We start from the raw sequence: 14,209 nt of genomic DNA, 5'->3' as shown, positions 1-14,209 counted from the left end.
TCTCGGGCCGAGTGGCTGGAGGGTCGTGTCCAGGCTGCGGCCCAGGCGTAGCCCCTGCGCCGTCCGGCCCTCGTGGAGCGAATGCGGAATGCGGTTCTCCCCGAGTGCCGTGGCTGTCAGGATTTGAAAACGGACCTCACCCCTGATGGAGCAGGGAAGCTTCTAGAGACACATTTCACACAGGCGGTTTGACTTGCGAGATAATGTGTGTCTCGCAGGAGCCAAGTGTGGAAACAGGTGTCCGTCGTCAGTGGGAGACCGTTAACTACGCGCCCGTCGGGGAGCGCTGTGGCGTGGTCAGTTACAGGGGCTGACCTGGGATTTCAGATGCTGCTGTCGGAGTGTCCCCGGTGGTCAGCGCAAGACGAGGGGTTGCGGGACAGTGGGTGTCGGGTGCTATGTGTGTAGACAGCTGTGTGTGTGTGTGTGTGTGTGTAAAACACACGTGCGTGGATATCCGTGGATAAAATGTCCCTGGAAAAATATACAAGAAACTGCTTGATGGTAGTCGCTGCTTGCGAGGGGCCCCTGTTAGTACTGTTGTGCTTGGAAATGGTACCAGGTGCTTGTCATTTCTCCACCCACCTCGGTGACCACGACAGAGCCAGCCTACAGTGCCCCCTCCCGTGATTCAAGTTTCTTTTGGAAGAATTTTTGTTCGTTTGTAAACGGAACGTCATGTTTATTTCCTGCAGTGTCATGCTTTGGCAAAAGTATATACACTTATTTTAAAGAATAATCTAGCATTATGGGAAACGGGATATCCATGGAGACTTAAATTTGGGTGGTTTCCGTATTTAAAACAAAAAAAAAGTTTTGTCCTGCCCTGGGGCAGTGACTTGGGCGATGATGGTGTGTCCGTGTACTCATTAATTAAAAATTTTTAATAACTTAAAAATTAAAAGTTTATTAACTTCTTGTGAGAGGCGGTAGAATGCAGTATTAACGCAGTCGTTAGTGACAGTTATAAAGATGAGTTAAAGTGAAAAAAATTTATAGTCTTGGGTTAAGACTATAACCCAAGACTATAACCCTTATTTCGGAAATAAGGAGGATGCAAATAAAGGTGAGATGATTACAGCCCAGGGAGGGAGAAACCCGTAAGGTAACAGTGACTGCCTTAGGGTAGTAGAGGTTCCTTCTCTTCTCTGTTTCAAATTTTAGTATTATGCTTATATATGTAAGAAATTTATAGTATAGATTATAATATAGCTTTATTATATAACAATACAGTCTATGGAATTCTCCTGGCCAGAGTACTGGAGTGGGTAGCCGTTCCCTAATCCAGGGGATTTTCCCAATCCAGGAATCAAACCCAGGTCTCCCGCATTGCGGGCGGGTTCTTTACCAGCTGCCAGGGAAACCCAAGAACACCGGAGTGGGTAGCCTATCCTTTCTTCTGCTGATCTTGCCGACCCAGGAATCCTGTGTCTCCTGCGTAGCAGGCGGATTCTTTACCAGCTGAGCTACCAGGGAATTCTGTATGTAATGATAACTTAAGTTATACATGTCTAAAATTAATATTAGGTCCTTAACTAGTTTCCTAGTAATTTTAGTAAGAGAAAATCGATTAATATATATGTCCTTTGTTTAGTTTTATGGAAAAAACCTACCTTCGCCCTTTTCACCTAAAGAGATACGTGTAAATTTCTATCACTTCTATCGTCTTGTTTTTAATTTTAATAATAATCTTTACTATAGGGCGCTCCACCTATTAGGTAGGAAGGTTTTATTATTTCCGTTTACAGATGAGGAAACTGAGCCCCGTAGAGTAACTTGTTGGTTAGTGAGCACCAGCCGGCTTCTGACATTTCTGTTGTATTTATGCGCTTGCTTTTCTCACTACATCCTGTCCTATTAAGCCTGTCTGTTTTTCCATACTTTGGATGGGTTTACTGTTTCCAAGAGTAAAATTCATTTTTCTTTACCATTAATTCGGTGTTTTCTCATAATCTTCATTTTTTTATGGTTGCCTAACTTTTTTCATCATGTTGATAACAAATTAGTGTCTGGAATCACTTTTCTGTTCAAAGGCATTTGGATTACTTTCATTTTTTATACTTAAAAGGAATATTGCTGTATGTATACTTTTGTCTTATTTTCAGTGTAAGCAAATTAAAATAAGGAGAATTTATATGCACAAGAAAACATTTGCTTTCTAATTCTTCTGAAGAGACCAGCTTATTAAACTTTTGGGGTCATTATTATGGCTTAAAGGTGTGATGTAGTTTGCAGTGGGATCTTAAATTTATGGTGTCATAGACTGTTGACTAATTCTTAAGTGCATGTGATCACTTTCTGTGTTTTATTTTTAAAATTAAGGTTAAATACATCATGTGTTTCATTTGTGTTGTGTATTGTGTTAAAAAAGGACGAAGTATGTGCGGACTTTGATTTCTCCAGTGTGAGCTGGATTTTTTTTTGCTTCAGTATTCACACTTTAAAAATAATGCTTTGAATTTAGAAAAGTAAAAAGTTCCACCCGTTGTTATGAACATGGCACTTATTTTTCAGGCATGTGGGCACATTCAATGACTGTGCAGGATTACCAGGATCTCATAGACCGAGGATGGCGAAGGTAAATGCCGTTAATGTAAAGATCCTTCTGATGGTACTCAGGCTCTTCTTATAATTGAAACATATTATTTGCCTTTAAAATGTTTTCCTGTGGTTGGAAATAGGTTTAATAAAATTTTTATTATATTTTGTGTGTAGAGATTGTTTTCTCCTTTTAAGGATGTTTATTTGGAATATTTCACAGATGTAGCAAGAACACTGTAATGAACTTCATGTACTAATCACCAGGCATCGAAAGTTGTTAACATTTTGCCAGTCTTGTTTCATCAGTTTTCCTTGCTCCCTTCAATGGACTGAATGTGTCTCCCCCAGAGTTCATATGTTAAGTCCTATATGGAGGTAGGGCTTTTGGGAGGTGGTTAGGTCATGAAGATGGATGGGATCACGAATGGGATTCTAGTGCCTTTATAGAAGAGACCCCAGAGGGTTCTCTTGCCCCTTTTGCCATGTGAGGATATGTAGAAAAGATGAACCAGAAAGCTTGTCTTCACTGGACATCATTTCTGTTGGCACCTTGATCTTGGACTTCCAGCCCCAGAACTACCAGGAATGTATTTCTGTTTATAAGTCACTCAGTCTATGGTATTTTGTTATAGCAGCTTCAATGGGATGAGATATTCCTCCCTCCCCTCCTCCCACAAAATTATTTAAAGCAAATTTCAGATATTATGTCATTATACTTGGACTAAATGTGTGTTTCTAATAGAGAAGGATTTTTTTTCGCTTTCTTAACATATCCACAATATCATTACCATGCTTTCCAATTTAATGATAATTTAATGGCACCTGTTACCTAGTTTTGAGATTTTCTGGTCATCTCAAAAATTTTTCTTTTACAATTGGTTTATTTGAATCAGGATTTCTTTAAGGTCCACACATTGCCTTTGATGGCCATGTTTTTTTCGCAGCTATTTTTGTGTAGATGATTTTAGAATAACTATTAGGTAAGGTTCCTTACATAAGTATGAGCAGTATTAAGTGCCCTGTACCAGTACTGCCCAGATTGAGCACAGCAAATGAAACTTCACAGCTTTCCTTAAACATGATGAGGCCCAAAATGTGGATAGATGTAGGTCAGATGTGGCAGGACTTTGTGTGCCATGATAAGGAATTTTATTTTTATTTTTTTAATGGTCTGGGGGAGCTATTGAAGGCTTTTATGTCAGAGAGAAAAGTAATGGAATTTGAGGTCTGGAAATGATTCAGATAGCAGAGAGGTGTCTGAGGGAGTGATTCTGAAGGCAGGAAGAGGAGTCCTAGAGATTACTGTAGTGTCCTGGTGTGAGGTGCTGAGGAGCTGCTGTCCTAGTCAGGAGCGGTGACTGTAGATTAGGAGCTAGATCGGAGGGGGCACACTCACGAGACGTTTCAGAGGTAGAATGCTTGCTGGCAGCATATGGAGGTGTGCGGGAGTGAAGAGCCTAGGAGGACGCCCAGATTTTCGGCTCGGGAACTGAACTCCTGTGTGTTTGCTAGGACTGCCATAACAGAACACCACAGTCTGGGCCGCTGGAGTGAGAGAAGTGTATTTTCTCATGGTTCTGTAGGCTATGTCTTTCTTAAAAATTATTTATTTATTTATTTTTGGCTGTGCTGGGTCTTCATTTGCTGTGCAGGCTTTTCTCTAGTTGCGGTCATCAGGGGCAACTCTTGCTGCGGTGCATGGCTTCTCAGTGTGGTGGCTTCTCTTGTGGAGCTCAGGCCCTGAGGCCCTCAGCCTTCAGCAGTTGGGGCTCCCAGGCTCTAGAGCAGAGACTCAATAGTTGGGGTGCATGGGCTTAGTTGCTCCGGGCATGTGGAATCTTCCCGGATCAGGGATCGAATCCGTATCTCCTGCATTGGCAGGAGGATTCTTTATCACTGAGCCCCTAAGGAAGCCCTGATGTTTCTTTTTATGTCCAATTTCCTCTTGTGATAAGAACACCAGTCCACTTGGATTAGGGCATATCCAAATCTGGACAAAATTGAGCTTGTAGTGTCATGGCTCTGTATGAGCTGAGATCCAGAAAGCATGGAAAGGATCGGGTTGGCTTGGGAGTACATCATGCTGGTGCCCGTGGAACCCACACATGTGGATGTTGTAGGAGCAACACGCATCAGCCCCACAGCATCCTGGGCAGCTTTTTCAGTATCAACGTGGGCGGTGGATGGAGGGAGGCATGGAAGAGATTGCACATGCTTGATGAGAGGGTAACTGAGGTTACCTCGGTTATCAGCTGTGGAGTACATATGCCAGGGTTTAGGAAAGGAAAACTTTGACCCTGGTCCTTGGATTACCCACCATATAAGATCATTTAGCTTGTGAAGAGTAACTCAACCTCAGTTTTTACCCTATTGATTAGATTTTTACCTTAATTAATTTCATATTCCTGTACTAATCTACTTTGCTGCCTGTGAGAAATGTGTATGAAATTAACAAAGCTATTCTATAATTTTAGAAGCGGGAAATATGTGTACAAACCTGTCATGAATCAAACATGTTGTCCTCAGTATACCATAAGGTAAGAATTTTGATTATTTTCTATTAATATGAAGATTATATAAATTTTTTTAGTAGAATCCTCCTTTTTTAAGTGTATTTCTGTTCTAGGTACACATTCTTTATAAAAAAAGCAGACAAATTTTTTCTGTATACTGATGCTGTATTCATATGCTAATCAATAGCTTTTAATAATATGGTTTGATTAGTTCAGATATAAATATTAATGTGATATAAAAATATACTATTTAGCAATCTAGTCAATGATACATGAAATATTGGGAGAATATTGGCAAATACTTAAATTACTTTTAGGTATCAAATTTTTATCACTTTAGCTTGGAGTCGCTAAGAGTTGTACATGATTTAGCGACTGAAAACAACAACAGCACTAATTCCAGTTCCCTTGTGTACTTGACACAGTGGTTTCATTCAGCCAATGCTGCAGAATCCTGTATAAGGAATAAGGAAGAGGAGGCTGGCACTTAACCTGCATCTGTTTAGAATCTAGTCTTCTTCACTGGAAAACTCAAACTAAAAAGTCTGGTTTCCTACAGAGTGTTTGCTTGGTTTTTCTTAATATTTTGTGTTTCTCTTGTGCCCCCACTTAACTCCACCCTAACATGGAAGGATTTTTCCCTTCTTCTCTGATTAGGAAGGTCCTTCCTCTTCTCCCTCATCATCATCTTCCCCTCCCCCTTCCTCTTCCCTTTCCCCTCCCTCTTCCCCTTCTTCTGGTAGCAAAAATAGGGAAAGTTGGTTAACATTGTGAAGAATATGTCTACAGTTTCAGCCTGTATGTATACTCTAGATAAAGCAAGCACAGTTGTGTCCATCATGCTCCGTGGGTCCTCACATCTGTTCCCCTTAGTTACTCTTAACTTGTTTTGAGGTTGTAGACTGTTTTGAGAATTTAATAACAAAACAAGACAGGGAACATATAGACAAAAATAATGTAACATTGAACATACTAATTTTAAGGTGATCACTGACTTTCAAAATTCACTGATTCCTGGTTAATCCTTTCTCTTCTGTAACTGGTCAAGGGACTGGTACAATAAAGAAGAAAGATGACTATCTAGTTCACTGACAACATCTCATTTAGTATAAAATGACAGAGTACCTCTTTCAGCTTTAGCCGTTACGAAGTGGTAATGTCTTCAAAGACAGAAATTGTTTTCCTTCCGATAGCAGTTTCTCATTGGATTATGGCTAGGATTCTGTTCAAATAAGTCTGAAGTTGATTGGCCTGAACCCTGAGAATCTCTATTCAGAAAAGGCCCATTTCAGTGGGTTAAGAAAAAGATAGAAGCATCTGTAATTTATTGGGTTCCTGTCTCATATAAAGCACTGTTCAGGTGTGTTGCTTTTATGAAAAGGGACTCTGTGAACATTGCAAGGCAAAGTACTTACAAAATGTGCTTTTTGTTTGTTTGTTTGTTTTGCATTTTATAATTTTACATGGGATCAAACATTTCCTGAAGGGACCTCACTGGTGATCCAGTGCCTAAGACTCCAAGCTCCCAATGCAGGTGGCCCCAGTTTGATCCATGGTCAGGGGACCTAATCCCATATCCTGCAACAAAAGATCCTGAGTGTCACGACTAACACCTAGTGCAGCCAAATTGAAAAAGAAATTTCCTGAGTTGTTACTCTTTATACAACTTCATTTTTACATGTTGATTTTTTTGGAGTCATTTTGCATTTCTTTGGGTTATTTTGCTGTTTACTACAGTAGCTGTGCAGTGAGGCCTGAGGTAAAGTTAGTGTGGTCTAGCCTACAACTTTGCTTTTTTGTTAGGCAGATGCTAGGGCCTGGCCAGTGTGTGAGTAAAAATGAGGATGAACTTCCCTGTCTATGAATTTTTTTTTCAATTTTAATTTTAATTAATAGTATATTTGCTAACACTTTAAAGAATCAAATAGTTCCTGTAAAGCTTATTTTGCAAAATGGCAGTCCTCTGAACCACCCCTCTCCCCTCCAATTCCTATTTTCTGTTTCTCATTGCAGTCACTTTCAGATCTTTTAACTGATTCTTTTGTTCTTTCATCTCTGTGTCTTTAAGTAACATGCTTATATAATGATGGGGCTTCAGTGGTAGCTCAGGTGGTAAAGAATCTGCCCGCAATGCAGGAGACTGGGGTTCAGGGAATGGTTCCCCACTCCAGTATTCTTGCCTGGAAAATTCCATGGACAGAGGAGCCTGGCAGGCTACAGTCCATGGGGTTGCAAAGAGTTGGACATGACTGAACAACTTTCACTTTCATTTTTATATAGTAATACTTCATTACTAAAAGGTTGGTTTTCTCCATTATCTCTGGGCTTCTTGCTCTGAAAGATAAGGGTTAAATTTTATTTTACCCCACTTCCCCTTGTCACAAACTCCTATTTGTCTTCATCCCCAACTTCCCAAAATTTTGGATGGATGTAGTCATCTCATTATGGCTGTGTAAATAGACTTCACAGCTCAGCCATGTAGTTGTTGTTCAGTCTTTAAGTCATGCCCAACTCTGTGCAACCCTGTGGACTGCAGCACACCAGGCTTCCCTGTTCTTCACTATCTCCTGGAGTTTGCTCAAACTCATGTTCGTTGAGACAATGATGCTATCCAACCATCTCATCCTCTGTCATCCCCTTCTCCTTCCCTCAATCTTTCCCAGTATCAAGGTCTTTTCCAGTGAGTCAGCTCTTCGCATTAGGTGTCCAAAGTATTACTTTATCTTTCCTGCACAAGTTTTTACTTTCCCTGGTGTTGCTCATTGTCATTTTTGTTTACCTAGTCTTTGAGGCCGGAGAAGGCAATGGCACCTCACTCCAGTACTCTTGCCTGGAAAATCCCATGGACGGAGGAGCCTGGTAGGCTGCAGTCCATGGGGTCGCTAGGAGTCGGATATGACTGAGTGACTTCACTTTCACTTTTCACTTTCATGCATTGGAGAAGGAAATGGCAACCCACTCCAGTGTTCTTGCCTGGAGAATCCCAGGGACAGGGGAGCCTGGTGGGCTGCCATCTAAGGGATTGCACAGAGTAGGACACGACTGAAGCGACTTAGCAGCAGCAGCAGTCTTTGAGGCACCTATTACCAGTTTATCTAGAAGTGCTCCCCCATAGGTGTAAATTTCCTCTTGCTATGTTTAGATGCTTTAGGTACTGTATCATTTTTATCTCCTTGATGAAAATCTTAACGGAATCTTGTGACCTGCTGTGATCTGAATAGATTGCCTCTGTGCCTGATAAATCACTGGAGTTTCTTTTTGATTCTCAATCTTGAGGATTCCTTTTGGGTCTTGGTTTGCATCTTGTCTTTTCTACTCTTTCTTGTATTATTCCTTTATTTTAGTGAAGCACCTTTTCTAATAGTTTCTTGAGAAAAAGTGCATAAGAGGTAAATTTTTTTAGACTTTGGAAATGTTTCCATTGACTGCTCATACTTAACTTACAGTTTGGCTGGGTATAGCACTGTAGATTGAAAATAATTTTCCTTTAGAATTTTGAAAGCTTTGCTCCATTGTTGTCTTATTGCTGTTGAGCAGTTCAGTGGCATTCTGATTCTTGTTCCTTTGTCCAAAATGTTTTCTTTCTCTTTGGAAGTTTTTTTTTTGTCTTCAGTGTTTTGATGTTTCATAATATGTTTGGCAGTGCATCTGTTTTCATTCCTTACATAAGACTCCTCTTGTCTAGGGGCTCCTCCCATCATGTCCCAGGGGAATTTTCTTGTGTTATTTTGTTGATCCTCTTCTTACCATTTTCTTCTTTCTCTTTTCTCATGTCTTTATTTAGACATTGGACCTTTTAGACTGATTCTCTTATTATTATTATTTTTCTCCTTGATTTTCCATGTCTTTTGGGAGATTTTCTCAACTTCATTTTCCAGGTCTTCAGTTTTCTATTTAACTTTTAATTTTTTCTACTCTATTTTTACTTCTAAGAGAGATTTTTGTTCTTGGGCTCTTTAAGTTTTTTAAGGTTTCCTTCTTCCTGTACGCTCGATATTCTGCAGGTTACCTTCTTCAACCTTTTGGCACCTATCTTTGCTTTAGAGGCCCTCCTCAAGTGTCTGGTGATTCCAACCTTCAAGTGTCCTATTGGAAATTTTATGTACCTTGGTGGGTCTTGTTTACTATGGGCGTTAAGTAGGGTGGTCTGGCTAACCTCTTCTTTGGGGGGATCTCTGGGTCAGTATTTTTCGTTCTGATCACATTCTGGAGAGAAAGTATCATCTGCTGATGTTCTGGGACTGGGTTGGGGGTGTGGGTGACAGAGGTCTCAGCGCTTAGCATGAAGGCTTTCATTTAAGCTTACTGTTGGCTGTGAACTTAACTGTTTTCAGCTGTGCCTGTATTCCTCACAGAAGAGGCCTTTTTTTTGTTTTTGTTTTTTAACCCTTTCTGAAAATGTTGCAATTTTCTGCTGGGTTTAGAGACTCATCTGTGCTGAGCGGCAGAGAGTATGAGATAATAACTTCTTGCAAAACAGACTTTTGAGGGATCTTCCTAGTTCTATACCTGCTTTCAGTCTTCTCTCCCACGGTATCAGGTATCGCCAATCCCTAAGACTTTTAGGGGTAATGTGGAGAAAATTGGGTATCTTTTTGGCTTTTCCCGCTGTTGGCTTAGGATTCAGTTTCTCTGGTCTGCTAAGTCAGTTAGCACTTGTACATCTGCTTTCTAGCTTCCAGCGTTTCTCCCATTATTGTTTTTTCCTAGTGCTTTATGTCTTTTGCTTTTTTTTCCCCTAATAATCCCTTAACTGTATTTTAGTGACTTTTGAGATGGGATTAGAGACTACTTTAAGCCTTGTCTTTACCCAGAAATCGCAGTCATGAGCTTTTCTTCATTGTACTATTATCTAGAACTGATTTTATTTCTTCACAGTTTTAGTTCACTTTTTAAATACTTATTTTGCTTTCCTAGGTGCCGACCTTTACAGTTTCAGCCATCAAAATCTCACAAGAAGGTTTTGAAAAAAATGTTGAAATTTCTGGCTAAAGGGGAAATTTCAAAAGGAAATTGTGAGGGTAAGATGAGATGGCGGCTAAAAACTATTTATTTTAAATAGATGTTTCTTTCCAAGGTTCTCACTTTCACTAATTTCTTAGGTAGCGGAAGGAGTCCCACTACAGTTAGGAGCTACTGTTACTGTGATGGTGATGCTACTCTTAGCTCTGCCGTTACACTGCTACCACTGGCCCCAAATCAGGGAGAGGGGGATATATGCCAGGGAGCGTCTAGCTTGGGGGGAAGACAGGACCATTTTAAAGATGTCATTTCCTGGAATTTATTGAAATTTTAGTTTTCCTGATTCTCTGAGAATTCTTCATTTTCTTTGATCCTAATGATACCTTATGAAGTAAATAGAAAGCGATACTGTCTCTAGGCTTCCTTGGTGGCTCAGCGGTAAATAATCTGCCTGCAATGCAGGAGACCCAGGTTTGATCTCTGGGTTGGAAAGATCCCTTGGAGGAGAGCATGGCAACCACTCCAGTACTCTTTCCTGAAGAGTCCCATGGGCAGAGGAGCCTGGCATGCTACATTCTATAGGGTAGCACAGAGTCAGACACGACTGAGGTGACTAAACAGCAACCACAGCACTGTCTCTGGAGAAATAAATGCTTATTATCTACAACTTACATAAGATGACATAATTATTTATCATGCAGAGTAAAGCTCAGATTTTCCATGTTTGAGTAAGGTCTTCAGTAAATTATATTGCCTGAAAGTGAAAAGTGAAAGTCGCTCAGTCGTGTCCAGCTCTTTGTGACCCAGTGGACTTATACAGCCATGGCATTCTCCAGGCCAGAATACTGGAGTGGGTAGCCTTTCTCTTCTCCAGGGGATCTTCCCAACCCAGGGATTGAACCCAGGTCTCCCGCATTGGAGGTGGATTCTTTATCAGCTGAGCCACAGGGGAAGCCCAAGAATACTGGAGTAGGTAGCCTATCCCTTCTCCAGAGGATCTTCCCAACCCAGGAATTGACCCAGGGTATCCTGCATTGCAGGCAGATTCTTTATCAACTGAGCTATCAGGGAATCCCTGATAATAAGAATTCTTATATTGCCTGAAGCTTTTTTTTTTTTTCTTATGAATTTTGAATTTGGGTGTATTTCCTCAAATTGCCTAGTAACATTTAATTAACTTGGGTTTCTTTGCTTTTTCAGTTTTTTCAATGTTTTGCTGTTCTTTCTTTTTTATTTTAGCGTTTTCCCATAGGCACTCCCTAACACATGACCATAAGAATTGGGAATGCTACCCATCCTTATAGCTCTTTCTCATTTCTGCCATAAGAAATGGCCTACCCTGGGAGCCTCCCACCCCAGTGTTAGCTTGTTAATTCATCCCCCAAGTATGTTTTGAATGCTTACAATGTCCCAGTCCCTCTTTTAAGCACTGGAGATACAGTGGCCAGCAAAACAGGTACATTCTTTGCCCTCATGCACTGCCCTTAACAGAGCAGGATTCAGGACAACTTGGAGCAAACTTGGCAGAGCTGGGGGCAACAAAGAGGCCAGAAGACTCCAGGTCATTCTGAAAACATCAGAATTTTGGTGTAGCTCTGCTTGGTGGTGTCGGTAGGAATCATGTTCTGAGTTTCAAAGATTAATATTCAGATATGTTTTGAGGATACTGTCCATTTGTAAGTTGAGGATTACTTGTCCTTTTATATAGTTTCTACATTTGGTTTTTTATTTGACTTGTAGGCTTTTGAATTATTTATGTCTGTAACTTAATTCATAAGAGTGATGTATTCATTAGGATAAAACTAACTGTAATGAGGAGACACCAAAATGCAATGACTAAAAATTAATAGAAGTCTGTTTCTGTCCTTGCATCACAGTCCAGGGCAGGTTTTCCAGGTTGGCCTGCAGCCCGCCACCCCACTTTCTCCTCCCCGCCACCACCCCTCGCCATTCTGGGTCTCTCTTCAAGTGATTTCTGAGGTCACTCTGGTTTTTACTAATCTAGCCAGCGGGTAAGGGAAAGGGTAGAAGTTCAGGGTCACAGATTTCCTTTAAAACAATGAGCAAAATTGAACCTATCAGTTTGGTTCTGTCCCACTGATGGGAGCTCGGTTACAACTTGGCTTGTAACCAAGGGACTGGCGCGTTCCCTTTCCAGGGCCCCACTGTCTCCATCACAGCCCTGACTCCGCAAGATGGGAGAATGGACTTGGTGAACACTCAGTAGTCTCTGCCACATTGGAGAGAAGAGGGCACATTTTCCGTACATGTCTCTTGGTTGTGTCAGATGGCCTGGCTGATGGACTGTGATTTCTCTTTGATTTGTAGATGAGCCCATGGAGCCCACCGTGGAGGATGCCGTTTCCAGTGACTTTGGGTTAATAAATAAATTGGATATACACTGTGACCTTAAAACACTCAATGATGACCTCAAAAAGAGCTTAGAGAGTGAAGAGAAGAAGAAAGCAAAGAGGGAAGAGTCTAATGAAATAACCCATTCACAAGATATGGAAGAGAAGTTGGGCTCTGGTGAACCGTCGTGTTCAGTTAAAGTGCATACAGCTCCTCAGCCAGGTAGTGGAAGTTTGTCATCAGGCCACATTAAAGCCAAGATTGTCTTTGTGCTTGAGACATCATCATCCCTGAGCCCTCTCCTGAGCTAAAAAAGTGAAACACTCATGAAATCTGTAACATGGACCCCTGTTTTGTACACCTTATTATTACTTGAATTTAGATGAACAAATTGTTTAAAAAACCTAAAATAATAGCCTTATCATGCCCTAACACAGACATTTTAAGAGTTCCATATCTTTTTACTACCTTAAGGCCCTCGAGGTTTGAGAATCAAACTTTTGTCTGTGAGAAGGTAGGGTGTTAAACATTTTTATTTTTAGTGTTAACTGAGACACAGTAGATACTATGTCTGAAATACAGACGTTGTGAAATTCTTCAAATTTGCCATTAGATTTCTTTGTGTGTGTTAGTTGCTCAGTTGTGCCCAACTCTTAGTTACCCCGTGGACTATAGCCTCTGTTCATGGGATTCTCCAGCCAAGAATACTAGAGGGGGTTGGCCATTTCCTTCTCCACAGGATCTTCCTGACCTAGGGATCGAACATGGGTCTCCCTGCAGGCAGATTATCATCTGAGCCATCAGGGAAGCCTACTAGATTTCTTTATGTAATCACAATTAATTTTAGTTTAAAATTTTACAAATTAACAAAAATTTCCATGTAGTTCCCTGGTGGCCTAGTGGTTAGGATTCCAGGCTTTCACTGCCATGGCCTGGGTCCAGTCCCTCGTCAGGGAACTGAGATTGTGCAAGCTGTGCAGCCAAGAAAAATAATTCCACATTTTGATATTTAATTTCACCTTTAATAAGGTGAGACTTTTTTCTGTATTACCACTTATAAAAAAATTAGGCTTGGAAAATTTATCCAGCATTAAATGGGTTTATTATATATATGTGTGTGTGTATATATGACTCTTTGAAAAAATTTCATTAAATGTCAATTTGCATAGTTACTATACTTCAGTTCTTGAGTTCGTTCTTGTACAAAATAATCCAAGGGAGAGATTTTTTAGTATTATTTTAGTTTTTTGTTTAAATTATAAGTTATATGTGTGTTTAAAACACAGTAAACTCTGCATTTTTATTGATGCTTTTTGTTCTTTAAGGTTTCATGGCGTTTAAATTGCTGGTCTGAGACTTCGTCCTAATAAGAACGGTCCAGTAAAATGTTTTGAATGATTTAGATAATTTCTTTCAAGTCTTACTCTCTTGGTCATTAGGGTCAGATTGTTTACTATTTTTATTGTTTATTATAATAATGGCTTACATAATTTGAAAAACCTTCATTTTGGAGAATTTCAGAGGCAAATGTAGACTGAATATTATAATGGATTTCCATGGAGCCTACCCTCATTTGAAACATTATTGACTCATGATGGCAGTCTTTTTTTTTCTTCTTCTAGTTTTATTGGGATATGGTTGACATATAAATTTGAGAAATGACACATTTCTCTGGCCAAAGAAAATGAATTTTCTAAGGCAGCAGAGTGATGGCTAATTATAGAGTTAGTTTTTTGTTACGGGTTATTAAAAAGTCATTTTTTTAAAGGTACATTTTGTTTTTAGTTGAGTTAATGAAGTTGTAATTTGGTCTCATTATCACTGTTTTCTCATTAAACTAG

The 14,209-nt window shown here is 40.1% G+C and overlaps 1 protein-coding gene across 12 annotated transcripts in view; it reads left to right on the top strand.

The window, feature by feature from the left end:
- The window catches only part of ATE1 (arginyltransferase 1), a 161,047-nt gene that overhangs the window by 664 nt on the left and 146,174 nt on the right, over positions 1 to 14,209 (top strand). For 11 of the 12 annotated variants that reach the window (XM_061403687.1, XM_061403686.1, XM_061403693.1 and 8 more), the window contains exons 2-5: positions 2,515 to 2,578; positions 5,016 to 5,078; positions 9,972 to 10,075; positions 12,345 to 12,590. In XM_061403687.1, coding sequence (XP_061259671.1) covers positions 2,515 to 2,578; positions 5,016 to 5,078; positions 9,972 to 10,075; positions 12,345 to 12,590 — 477 coding nt within the window. Of the gene's footprint in view, positions 1 to 197; positions 297 to 2,514; positions 2,579 to 5,015; positions 5,079 to 9,971; positions 10,076 to 12,344; positions 12,591 to 14,209 lie in introns of those variants that run through there. The other variant, XM_061403692.1, reaches the window with a different exon arrangement.

This window comes from Bos javanicus, chromosome 26, assembly GCF_032452875.1.
Source record: "Bos javanicus breed banteng chromosome 26, ARS-OSU_banteng_1.0, whole genome shotgun sequence".
NCBI lineage: Eukaryota > Metazoa > Chordata > Mammalia > Artiodactyla > Bovidae > Bos > Bos javanicus.
The sequence above is the reverse complement of the archived record's forward strand: the minus strand, read 5'-3'. Positions and strand labels throughout refer to the sequence as shown.